At 43.1% G+C, this 12499-nt stretch overlaps 1 protein-coding gene and 1 long non-coding RNA gene across 44 annotated transcripts in view; one reads left to right on the forward strand and one right to left on the reverse strand.

Annotated features, from left to right (window-relative positions):
* The window catches only part of LOC109864681 (protocadherin gamma-C5), a 186029-nt gene that overhangs the window by 23632 nt on the left and 149898 nt on the right, over window positions 1-12499 (reverse strand). Inside the window, exon 1 of one of the 43 annotated variants that reach the window (XM_031798519.1) lies at window positions 7703-10519. The exons of 39 other annotated variants lie outside the window; for them this stretch is intronic. In XM_031798519.1, coding sequence (XP_031654379.1) covers window positions 7703-10153 — 2451 coding nt within the window. In that variant the 5' untranslated portion in view covers window positions 10154-10519. Of the gene's footprint in view, window positions 1-4014; window positions 6670-7702; window positions 10520-12499 lie in introns of those variants that run through there. 3 more of the 43 variants (XM_031798522.1, XM_031798553.1, XM_031798552.1) reach the window with 3 other exon arrangements.
* On the forward strand, window positions 104-3006 carry LOC109864686 (uncharacterized). Its single transcript, XR_002251478.2, has 4 exons — window positions 104-279; window positions 874-928; window positions 1445-2230; window positions 2785-3006. It is a non-coding gene; the product is annotated as an uncharacterized LOC109864686 (long non-coding RNA).

Raw genomic sequence — 12499 nt, forward strand, 5'->3', positions numbered from 1 at the left:
CTCTCTGGGGCGGGGACACAGACACCCGTTTCCTATTGGCCGAGAAGCCGGGACTCGCTCCCCACACAGAACTCTCTCACAAAGCAGAGAGTGAGTGAAAACTTAGAGGCACTCATTTTGGATTTACCATCCAGGTAGAGACATGTTACACGCTAAAGACATTACCTTTAGAGCAAAACAACTCAGAATTCACGACGACGAGGCCATGGAACTTATAAAATAATATCATTTCCAAGCGCTTAATGCACAGACCGGCACAAAGGGTATAAAACCACAAGAGTAAGTATGAACTTGTTACTATGTTTTGTCAATGAACAGAACTACTTACATAGAATATAAGCAAAGTAACTGATGGACTCATGATCAAATTGCAATGATGGACGTAGCCGCAAGGCGGCATGGTTATCAAATGATTTACTTTCCAGAGGTGTTGATAACGCTTGAACCATGTGCCATGATGTAAACCACAGATTGGGTCTTGGCAAGGAGGCAGCAATGCCATTGATAACCAACATAACAACCTTTGGCCTACTTACATCTCTTTGTATGTATTAGGCCTGCTTAAAAGGATTATGAATGACATATGAACTTATCACGTTTGATCCCGTGCAATTTCTACCTATTGACAAAATACGTTAATGAGAAAGTATAAAGCTATGATATAGGCCTACAGAAATCCGTATTATTCACTGGTAAGCTAACGAAGTAATCATTTGACTGATGTAAATTTCATATATTTGGATAAACCTACATGTAATTACTGTTATGAAGAGTGAAATATACTTCACATTTAAAAGAAATGATGAGCTGTTGATAAGTGTGAACCGTTAATCCTTTTTCTGAACTACTTTGCAAACATTTATTAACCTGCAGATCCAGATATCATCCATTCTCATCGGCTACAACATTAAGGTGAATGTAGATACGGGTAAGAATGTTTTGGTGCTAATATTCGGCTGACATTCTATCTAATACCACAGCATTGTTGAATACTCATGTCTGATTGGCTAGAATGGACATTATAACCAGACGACGGGACAGTTGTGGAAAAGATATCTGGACAGTTGGAAAATATATCGGGACACCTTGCAATCATGACGCAATTATGTGCCGACACGTGCCAAACGTTCTTGCGACAAAGTGACAACAACACAAACCGAAATTGGATACATTGTAAACCCAGGTCCAACAATGAAAAATGTAGGTAGTTAAATAGCATTGATTGTTTTTTTGCAGAAAAATATATTTTTTGGTACATCTGATGAACTAATGTGGTGAGTGATGAACATGAATTTCTCCGGCCCCTTGCCACAGATATCTGAAGTGTTGAGGGTAGTGTGTAATTGGCATGCTGACTGCAGGAATGTCCACCAGAGATGTTGCCAGAGAATTGAATGTTCATTTCTCTACCATAATCCAATAATCACCTCTAATGTTGTTATAGAGAATTTGGCAGTACGTCCAACCGGGTCTCACAACCTCAGACCACGTGTAACCATTTCCAGCCCAGGACCTCCACATCCGGCTTCTTCACCTGCGGGATCATCTGAGACCCCCCCACCCTGACAGCTGATGAAACTGTGGGTTTGCACAACTGAAGAACTTCTGCACAAACGGTCAGAAACCGTCTCAGGGAAGCTCATCTGCATACTCGTCATTCTCACCAGGGTCTTAACCAGACTGCAGTTTGGCGTTGTAACCGGCTTCAGTGGGTAAATGCTCACCTCCGATAGCATGCTGGAGATGTGTGCTCTTCACGGAATAAATCCCAGGCTCAACTGGCAGACAGAGTGTATGGTGTTGTATGGGTGAGCAGTTTGCTGATGTCAATGTTGTGAACAGAGTTCCCCATGGTGCCGGTGGGGTTATGGAATGGGCAAGCATAAGCTATTGACAAGGAACACAATTGTATTTTATTGGTGGCAATTTGAATGCACAGAGCTACTGTGACGAGATCCTGTACTCTACAAATGAAGGATTCAACAAGGGTTCTTCTAAGATCCTCAAAGTTCTTTGAATAACCTATTTCCAGTACTTGGCACAGAAAATAGCCCCCCAAAAGGTTATTCCAAGACCACCATGGGAGGTGGGGCTCATCGAGGAATCTCTTTAGTTGGTGGGGTTTCTTGCAAGAACCTAACTGCCCAACTGAAACATTTGGATTTGAATTTGAAAGGACAGCAGGTGCAGGCAATTAACCGAAAAAATGTAAAGATCCCCTCAATTAAAGGTAAGTTTTGGTCCCTTTTGTGAAATCAATCGATATTGTTTTATGATGATACCGTCTATCGTTTCATATTTGTGCAAATCTTTCTAAAAAAAAACAGAAAATTGACACAATTTATGGACACAAGGTATGTGTAAGAATACTGTCGTGTGCATGTTTTATTAGTCATCTGTATAATGACTATTTTGGGGATTCACATACTTGACCCTCTCTACACTGATGAATATAACAGGAAACCCTGTTCGATCACCATTCACTGGGAAAATCATTCTGGCGATGGATACTGTCACGTTCTGACCTTAGTTCCTTTTTTATTGTCTCTATTTTTTGGTTTGGTCAGTGCGTGAGTTGGGGTGGGCATTCTATGTTTTTGTTCTATGTTTTGTATTTCTGTGTTTGGCCTGGTATGGTTCCCAATCAGAGGCAGCTGTTTATCGTTGTCTCTGATTGAGAACCATACTTAGGTAACCTGTGTTTGTGGGTAGTTGTTTCCTGTTTTGTGTTTTGTCACCTGATAGGACTGTTTCGTTTTTTCACCTTTGTTATTTTGTGTTCAGGTTAATAAAGTTAACATGGACACGTACCACGCTGCATTTTGGTCCGATCCTTCATACTCCTCATCAGACGAGGACGAGAATCGTTACAGATACGGAGAACACTAACACCAACACGCCAGAGGATATACCCATTATACTTGGGGCTCTGCTGGGAGTTTCTCATATTTGGATGTTTTAATTCTGCTTTGCCACTAAAATCATAATAAACACTGACAACTAAAATATTGGATCATTGTTGTTATTGTTATGCATATAATAATATTGGAGGTGGGGGGGGGGGGGGGGGGGATAGTTAAAACATTTACCCCAAAAGCTTTTTCAAAAGGTTCTTTGAGGAACCATTAAAAGGGGTTATTCAAAGAACTTATAGGGGATCCATCACAGTTTAAATTTCTCCAAAAACGGTTGATTTTTACAGTGTAAGGCTCACTGTCGTGTCATTCATCTGCCGCCGTAACCTCATGTTTCAGCATGATGATGCACGGCCCCATGTCGCAAGGATCTGTACACATTTCCTAGTAGCTGAAAATGTCCCACTTCTTCCATGGCCTGCATACTTACCAGATATGTCACCCATTGAGCATGTTTGGGATGCTCTGGATTGACATGTTCGACAGCGTGTTCCAGTTCCCGCCAATATCCAGCAGCTTCACACAGACATTGAAGAGGAGTGGGACAACACTCCACAGGCCACAATCAACAGCCTGATCAACTCTATGTGAAGGAGATGTGTCACGCTGGATGGGGCAAATGGTGGTCACCCCAGATACTGACTGGTTTTCTGATCCACGCCCCTACTTTTTTTTTAGGTATCTGTGACCAACAGATGCATATCTGTATTCCCAGTCATCTGAAATCCATAGATTAGGGCTGAATTTATTTATTTAAATTGACTGATTTCTTTATATGAACTCTTTGAAATTGTTGCAAGTTGCGTTTATATTTTTGTTCAGTGTATTTATAGCTTGTAGCCTTTTGTTTGATATGCTCCGCCTCGCCCTGCTGCGCCAGTAATTATTTCCAAGGCAGTATAGGCTACAGAGCGTTTATCTTGTACTTAAGCTGCACCCTAATGCTTTAAATGTCTCGAGGTTGGTTGGTGTCCACTCACTGATTATGACATCATAGCCTATAGGAAAACTAAACTCTGAATCCTCATGATAGGATGTCATATTAAAGGCACTAGAGTCAGGAATCATAATCGTGACAATGGTACAGCTCACCGCTCACCTGCTGGCTCTCAAAGGTCCAGGCGCTGTCGGGTAAAGACGCGTCTAGGACGTTGATCATCTCCTTAAAGTCAGTGGTGCTGCTGGGCTTAACGAAGGTGAAATCACTGAACTCTGACATGGGAGAGAGACAGGACCTGAAGGACTGACTCTGAGACAACATGTCCCCCCCCAGGACCTCCACGTACTTAATCGGCCCGTCAGTGTTGAGTTGGATCTGCAGGTTTCTGTTGGGGTTCTTGTAGCCGTCCAAGTCGTCCCGTCTCATGCAGCAACTACCGCTGCTCCTGCTGTTTCTAACGCATTTGATTGCTAAGATGATGAAGGTCACCATAGACAGGACGGACACCGAGGCCAGAGAGAGGACTAAATACAGGGTGATTCTCCCGCTTTTCTTGCTAGGCTCTGGCGCTTTCTGCCGGAGATCCGAGATGAGTTCGTGGAGCCCGTCCTCTACCAGTATGGTCAGCGTGACCGTGGTGGACTGGACCGGCACCCCGTCATCCTGTATCTCTATAAGCAGCCTCTGAGAGGAGTCGTCCTGCTCGGACACAGCGCGTTTAGTCCTCACCTCCCCCGTGTAAAGATTGACACTGAACAGAGACGTGTCTGTGGCCTCAGCCATCTTATACGAGATCCAGGCATTATGGCCCGAGTCTGCGTCCACAGCTGTTACCTTAGTAACAAGGTGGCCTGCTTTAGCGGAGCGGGGCATCTTCTGGTGAGAGAGCGAGCCCAGGGCAGCAGAGGGGTAAATAACAGCGGGGGCATTGTCATTCTGGTCCAGGATAAAAACATGGACAATGGCGTTGCTGCTCAGAGAGGGAGAGCCGTGGTCCTTTGCCTGCACATGAATCTGAAACACCTTTAGTTTCTCATAGTCAAACGAGTGCATGCTGTAGATACTGCCGTTGTCAGAGTTAATGTACACATAGGAGGATAGAGACACATCCTGCACTTTGGACTCTAGGATGGAGTAGGAAATCTTGGCATTATCTCCGAAATCCAGGTCAGATGCAGATACTGAGGATAGCAAGGATCCTGGTGGTCCATTCTCTTTTAAATATACATTGTAGGAAGGCTGAGTGAATTTAGGGGGGTTGTCGTTGACATCAATGATGCTGACTGGTATAGTTTTCTTGGTAGTCAGGGGAGGGGAGCCTGAATCAGTGGCTGTTATCTCAATATTATACTCTGAGAAGCTCTCTCGGTCTAAAACACCGCTGGTGACAAGGGCGTAATTATTAGAAAAGGACGGTTTCAGACTGAAAGGATGGCCTTTTGTAAGTTGTAACGTTACTTTACCGTTATTCCCGGAGTCTAGGTCCCGGGCACCGATCAAAGCCACTACCGTGCCACTAGGAGCGTCCTCGCGCACCGGGCTCGGTTTGGAGGTGAGGACAATTTCTGGAGGGTTGTCGTTTAGGTCTATTACTTCCACCAGCACGCTACAGTGTCCTTCCATCTCCGGAATACCTTCATCTTTAGCAGCTACATCAATTTCATAATTTGCAGCGCTTTCAGAATCTAATTCACCTTTCAAAAACAATTCCCCCGTCACTGGGTTAATGTGAAACGTGGAAAGCACGGACTCGGGTGTACGCTCACCAAATGTATATTTTACCTCACCATTTTGTCCTTCGTCATTATCCGTCGCTTTAAGTTTAACCATGAAGGTACCCGTTGGACTATTTTCGTTAATGGACACTTTATATACATTGTGTTCAAATAGGGGAACGTTGTCGTTGTTGTCAAGCACTATGATAGTGATCTGTGAAGTCCCGGATCTGACGGGATTGCCTCCGTCTAACGCTGTTAACAGCAGCTGATGGACAGCTTTTTTCTCTCTATCAAGTGCTCTCTCTATGACCAGTTCGGGGAGTTTTCTTCCATTACGAAGCTCGTTTACTTTTAAACTAAAACAGTCATCTTTACTAATAGTATAGGACTTGAGCGAATTGCTTCCAACGTCTGGGTCATCTGCGCTCTCCAGAGGAAAACGCACGCCCGCAACTGTCGATTCTGCTATTTTCAATGTGAGCTCCGTTGTTAAGAAACTAGGTGAATTGTCATTTATGTCGCGTATTTCCACCTCAATACGGTGCAACTGTAACGGGTTTTCAATGACAATCTGCAGAGGTAAAACGCAGCTGGCGCTTTGTCCGCATAAGGTCTCTCTGTCTATTCTCTCATTGACGATCAGCTCGCCCTTCCCCGCATCCACACTGAAATACTGCTTACCAGCCTCAGAAGCGACACGCAGCTTACGGTCAAAAACCTCAGAGAGTCCCAACCCCAGATCTTTAGCTAGTTTTCCCACCACATAGCCCTGTTTCAGTTCCTCCGGGATGGTGTAGCGAGTCTGGCTGTCTACTGTACTCCACAAGAGAATGACATTATGCCACCAAAGAGCCAGCCATCTCCAGTCTCTGTATCCCATTCTCTTTGTCATCCCTGATCCGTTATAACACAATTCCCATTGAAATACTGTCCAGAACGAAGAGCTTCATATCAAAAGACATCCCCAGTGTGTATATTCCATTTAGCATGTTTCCATACATTTTGTATAACAAAAATAATGTTGTGTTGAGATTGTATTCTATCTCCGTGTATGTGAGCGCATCACTCTCTCTCTCTCTCTCTCTCTTGCAGCTCTGAGTATTGTAAGTGTTAGGTGCTGAGGCTGGGGGTGGGGGGGGGGAGTAGATCTCTTTGTACATTTCTGTATGCTATTGGTGCACAGCGTGTGTCTCTAGCATCCAATAAGGGGCTCACAGAATGTTTATCTTAAAGCCACAGTAGCCAGACTAAACGTAGAGGTCTTTCTGATGCACCATAACACAGAGAGCGGCTAAAAATACTGTTTTCCAATATACAATCACTCTGTTAACATTGTCTCGTTGGAAATATATTATGGGCAGCCCATATCCTGTAGTTAAAAATAGGTAAAAGTGTAAGACATGTTTCAAAATATAGTCTCCCATTGCGCACAGATATCATGCAAAATACTGCCATTCTAGAAGAGGCTGTGGAAGAAACACATTATTGACGATTATAATTAGCATAAAATATCGATTGAGCTTCAGGCAATCTGAAAAATATGTATTTTACAGCAATTGTATAAGAATCTCTGTCTGCCCTCCTACACACAAAAACCACACAGTTCATTCAGCCGGGTCCCTGTCCATGGTGCTGAAACCCATACGCGTCCACGAGCCAGTCAGAAAGACACAGAATGACGCTACACAGCAACTATAGTAACAATATAGATTACACAATAGCTCTCTAATGGTTACAATCATCAGGGTAGAATAATGAATTCAATATTTCGAATATTATATCATTTTTATAAATCTGAAGGGAAGCAACATTGCAGCATTTGGTTAAATAGGAAAAATATTAGAATCGGAAAAAGTACCGTTTGAATTCAAAGTTTCACTGCGACTTCAATGGTAAAAATATTCATTATTTATTTACAGACTTTTGTATCAGACATAGTCTAAAGGATAAGCTACCATAATATTAATATCTTCAGTAAATGAAAACACTGCCAAAAGAACAAGGTTTAGAGTTGTGGAATGTTGAATCACAAAAATACACGCATGTTGTTTGTGTGTTAATATCAAACGTCATAAAACCGTTTCCATCCAACAATCCAATTCGTCACAATGCTACAGTTCACTTCTCACCTGTTGGCTCTCAAAGGTCCAGGCGTTGTCGGGTAAAGACGCGTCTAGGACGTTGATCATCTCCTTAAAGTCAGTGGTGCTGCTGGGCTTAACGAAGGTGAAATCACTGAACTCTGACATGGGAGAGACACATGACCTGAAGGACTGACTCTGAGACAACATATCCCCTCCCAGGACCTCCACGTACTTAATCGGCCCATCAGTGTTGAGCTGAATCTGCAGGTTTCTGTTGGGGTTCTTGTTGCCGTCAAAGTCGTCCCATCTCATGCAGCAACTACCGCTGCTCCTGCTGTTTCTAACGCACTTGACTGCTAAGATGACAAAAGTCACCAGAGACAGCACGGACACCGAGGCCAGAGAGAGAATCAAATACAGGGTGATTCTCCCGCTTTTCTTGCTAGGCTCTGGCGCTTTCTGACGAAGGTCCAAGATGGGTTCGTGGAGCCCGTCCTCTACCAGTATGGCCAATGTGACCGTGGCGGACTGCACCGGCTCCCCGTCATCTTGCATCTCTATAAGCAGCCTCTGAGAGGAGTCGTCCTGCTCGGACACAGCGCGTTTAGTCCTCACCTCCCCCGTGTAAAGATTGACACTGAACAGAGACGCGTCTGTGGCCTCCGCCAGTTTATATGAAATCCAGGCGTTATGGCCCGAGTCTGCGTCCACTGCGGTTACCTTAGTAACCAGGTAGCCTGCTTTAGCGAAGCGGGGCATCTTCTGGTGAGAGAGCGAGCCCAGGGCAGCGGAGGGGTAAATAACAGCGGGGGCATTGTCATTCTGGTCCAGGATAAAAACATGGACAGTGGCGTTGCTGCTCAGAGAGGGAGAGCCATGGTCCTTGGCCTGCACCAGAATCTGAAACACCTTTAGTTTCTCATAGTCAAACGAGTGCATGCTGTAGATACTGCCGTTATCAGTGTTCATGTACACATAGGAAGACACAGAAACGTCCTGCGCTTTGGAGTCTAAGATGGAGTAGGAGATCTTGGCATTATCTCCGAAATCCAGGTCAGATGCAGATACTGAGGATACCATTGAGCCTGGTAGTCCATTCTCTTTTAAATATACATTATATGAGGACTGGCTGAATTTAGGGGGGTTGTCGTTGACATCAATGATAGTGACTGTTATAGTTTTCTTGGTAGTCAGGGGAGGGGAGCCCGAATCAGTGGCTGTTATCTCAATATTATACTCTGAGAAACTCTCTCTGTCTAAAACACCACTTGTGACCAGTGCGTAATTATTAGAAAAGGAAGGTTTCAGACTAAAAGGATAACCTCGTGGGAGCTGTAACGTCACTTTACCGTTATTACCGGAGTCTAGGTCCCGGGCACTGATCAAAGCTACTACCGTGCCACTCGGTGCATCCTCACGCAGAGGACTTGGTTTGGAGGTTAAAATTATTTCGGGAGAGTTGTCATTTACATCTGCTACATCTACCTGCACACTACAATGTCCCTCCATTCTAGGGCTACCTTTGTCTTTCGCACTGATGTCAATTTCATAATTTGCAGCGCTCTCAAAATCTAATTGCCCTTTTAAAATGATTTTTCCTGTTAGAAAATCAATGTCAAAAACAGATAGCACCGAGTCCGACGTATGAACACCGAACGAATATTCTATCTGTCCATTCTGTCCGTCATCGGCGTCTGTTGCTCTAGGATTAACTATGAAAGTGCCCTCGGCGCTTTTTTCACTTACAGACACTTTATACACTGCATTTTGAAAAACGGGCACATTATCATTTACATCGAGAACTGTAATAGTTATCTGCGAGGTTCCGGATCTCACTGGGTTGCCCCCGTCTACAACTGTCAACAATAGATGATGGACAGTTTTTTTCTCTCGGTCCAGAGCTTTGGTCAAGACTAGTTCTGGTACCTTTCTGCCGCCAGAGAGTTCTTTTACCTTTAAAGTAAAACATTCATCTTTACTAAGAATGTATGACTTCAGAGAATTACTCCCCACATCTGGGTCTTGTGCGCTTTCCAAGGGAAAACGTACACCTGCCGCAGTTGTTTCAGCTATCTCTAACGGGTGTTGTTTGGAAGGGAAACTTGGAGAATTATCATTTATATCTTGTATTTCAACCTCAACACGATACAGTTGTAACGGGTTCTCAATGACAACCTGCAGAGGTAAAACGCAGCTGGCGCTTCGTCCGCATAACGTCTCTCTGTCTATTCTCTCATTCACGATCAGCTCGCCCTTCCCCGCATCCACGCTGAAATACTGCTTACCAGCCTCAGAGGCGACACGCAGCTTACGGTCAAAAAACTCAGATAGTCCCAAACCTAGATCTTTGGCTAGATTTCCTACCACAGAGCCCTGTTTCAGTTCCTCCGAGATGGTGTAGCGAGTCTGTCCGTCTATTGTACTCCACAAGAGAAAGAAATTATGCCACCAAAGAGCCAGCCATCTCCAGTCTCGGTATCCCATTCTCTTTGTCATCCCTGATCCGTTATAACACAATTCCAAAACTACTGACCAGAACAAAGACGTTCATATCAAAATGAATCTCCAGAACGCATATTCCATTTAGCATGTTTCTATAAATGTTGTATCACGGTAACGTTAAAGTGTTTAGATGATATTGTGTCTCCGTGTGTGTGAGCGCATCCCTTTCTCTTCTCCAGCTCTGAGTATTGTAAGGGTAACTGTGCTGAGGCTGGGGGGAGGGAGTAGATCTCTTTGTACAGTTCTGCGCACTATTGGTGCACAGCGTGCAGCTCTAGCATCCAATAAGGGGCCAACAGAATAGACTTCTTAAAGCCACAGCAGCCAGGCTCTGCTTAAAGCACTTTAACTGGCATAGAGAGAGGGAGTGGATAAAGTGACTGTATTTTTCATTTAAACAATAAGGCCCGAGTTGGTGTGCTATATGGCCAATATAACATAGCTAAGAATAGTTCTTATGTACGAAGCAAAGGAGAGTACCTGGAAACAGGTCTTAGCCGTGGCATATTGGCCATATATCACAAACCCCTGAGAAGCCTTATTGCTATTATAAACTGCTTACCAACGTAACTAGAGCAGTAAAAATAAATGTTTTGTCATATCCATGGTCCACGGTCTGATATACCACAGCTGTCAGCCAATCAGCATTGAGGGGTCGAACCACCCAGTTGTAATATAAAATATAGCATAGGGGAGAGTGGGGTAAGTTGAGCTGCCCTTGTTTCTAGGAAACCATACACAAAATGCATATTTCGACCAAATGCTTAAGAAAAGGTCATCATTTCATGGAGTCTGTGAAGGAAGAAACCACATAGATAAAGTGGTAAGCATTTTATGTCCACTAAACGGATTTTCACAAATTCAAATTCATTTGTTGTGTTAGAGGTTCATGATACTTGTATCTGAACAAAAGTAGATACTTTAAAAATTGTTCTATACATCAGTTGGGTCTCTATAAGCTGCAATATGAGGTCCTAAACTTAACATGAAAGTGCATCCTTTTACAGTAGCTGTGTGGGCTAATATAGTCCAAAATGTTTGCCTTGGGGTAAGTTGAGCTGTAATGCACAGCATTATTGCTGGGGTAAGAGGTAACAACAGGGCCTGGGGCCTCATTTTTAAAAAGGACTTACGATCCATTTTGATCTTAAGTATGACTTACGCAGAAAACCACATATAAGTAGTTATTTATAAAACCTTACTTTGACGTGGAAAGGATCTCAAAGTCTGGACTTGCCGTAAATGATTTTCCTGCTGGTTATGTAGGGGGATTGCAGCTTGGGACACATATGCCTCCAAGCCTGTGGTCAACTTTGCATTAGCTTTATAAACAATAAACAGACGCAAGGTTTTTTGATTTAAAAACAGGATGCGGTGTTCTATAAATAGCGTGTCAAATTAGAAAAAAAGTAACTGTGGCTGTTCTTGTGTTATTGGAAGACATCGAAAACTGCTTTTAGAAGGGCGAGAGTTTTCAGAGACCGGAATGACTTTTTTTTGCGCATTATGATCCATGGCTATTCCTGACTAAACCCTCATTTGTGCTGGCATTCTATAAGGGGAAATCGCTGATTGTAAGGCGCGTTCATGTGCCGTCAATTTTAAGTTCATTTGAGATTTATAGATCACAGGTGCGTACGTTACAAACGGGCTTCTTAGAACCTGCGCAAGCAAGTTTTTTTATGCTCAGTATCTTTTATGAATCGAACGCAAGCACACCGTCGGAAATGATATTACGACTAAGTTCAAGTATAAATCTAAGAATTTTTTTAATAAATGAGGCCCCTGGCCTACGCAAAAAAAAAATAAAGTACAAAGTGTTTATTAGGTGTTGCGTCTGCGTTAAAAGATGATTAAAAATGTTCAAAAGACAAAAAAAAGCTATTGTGATTTTATTGAATTGTGTTTTGGGAAAAAAATATATCACAACCAAATCACATTTTGTTGGTCACATACACATGGTTGTTAGCAGATGTTATTGCAAGTGTAGTGAAATGCTTGTGGTTTTAGTTCCGACAGAGCAGCCATATCAACAAGTAATCTAACAATTCCACAACAACTACCTAATACACACAAATCTAAGTGAAGGGATTGAATAAGAATATCTATATATAAATATATGGATAAGCAATGACCGAGCAGCATAGGCAAGATGCAATAAATGGTATGAAATACAGTATATACAAATGGGATCAGTAATGCAAGATATGTAAACATCATTATTAAAGTGGCATTAATAAAGTGACTAGTGATCCATTTGTTAGAGTGGCCAATGATTTCAAGTCTGTATGTAGGCAGCAGCCTCTCTGAGTTAGTGATGGCTGTTTAACAGTCTGATGG

This window comes from Oncorhynchus kisutch, linkage group LG19 (assembly GCF_002021735.2).
Source record: "Oncorhynchus kisutch isolate 150728-3 linkage group LG19, Okis_V2, whole genome shotgun sequence".
Taxonomy (NCBI): domain Eukaryota; kingdom Metazoa; phylum Chordata; class Actinopteri; order Salmoniformes; family Salmonidae; genus Oncorhynchus; species Oncorhynchus kisutch.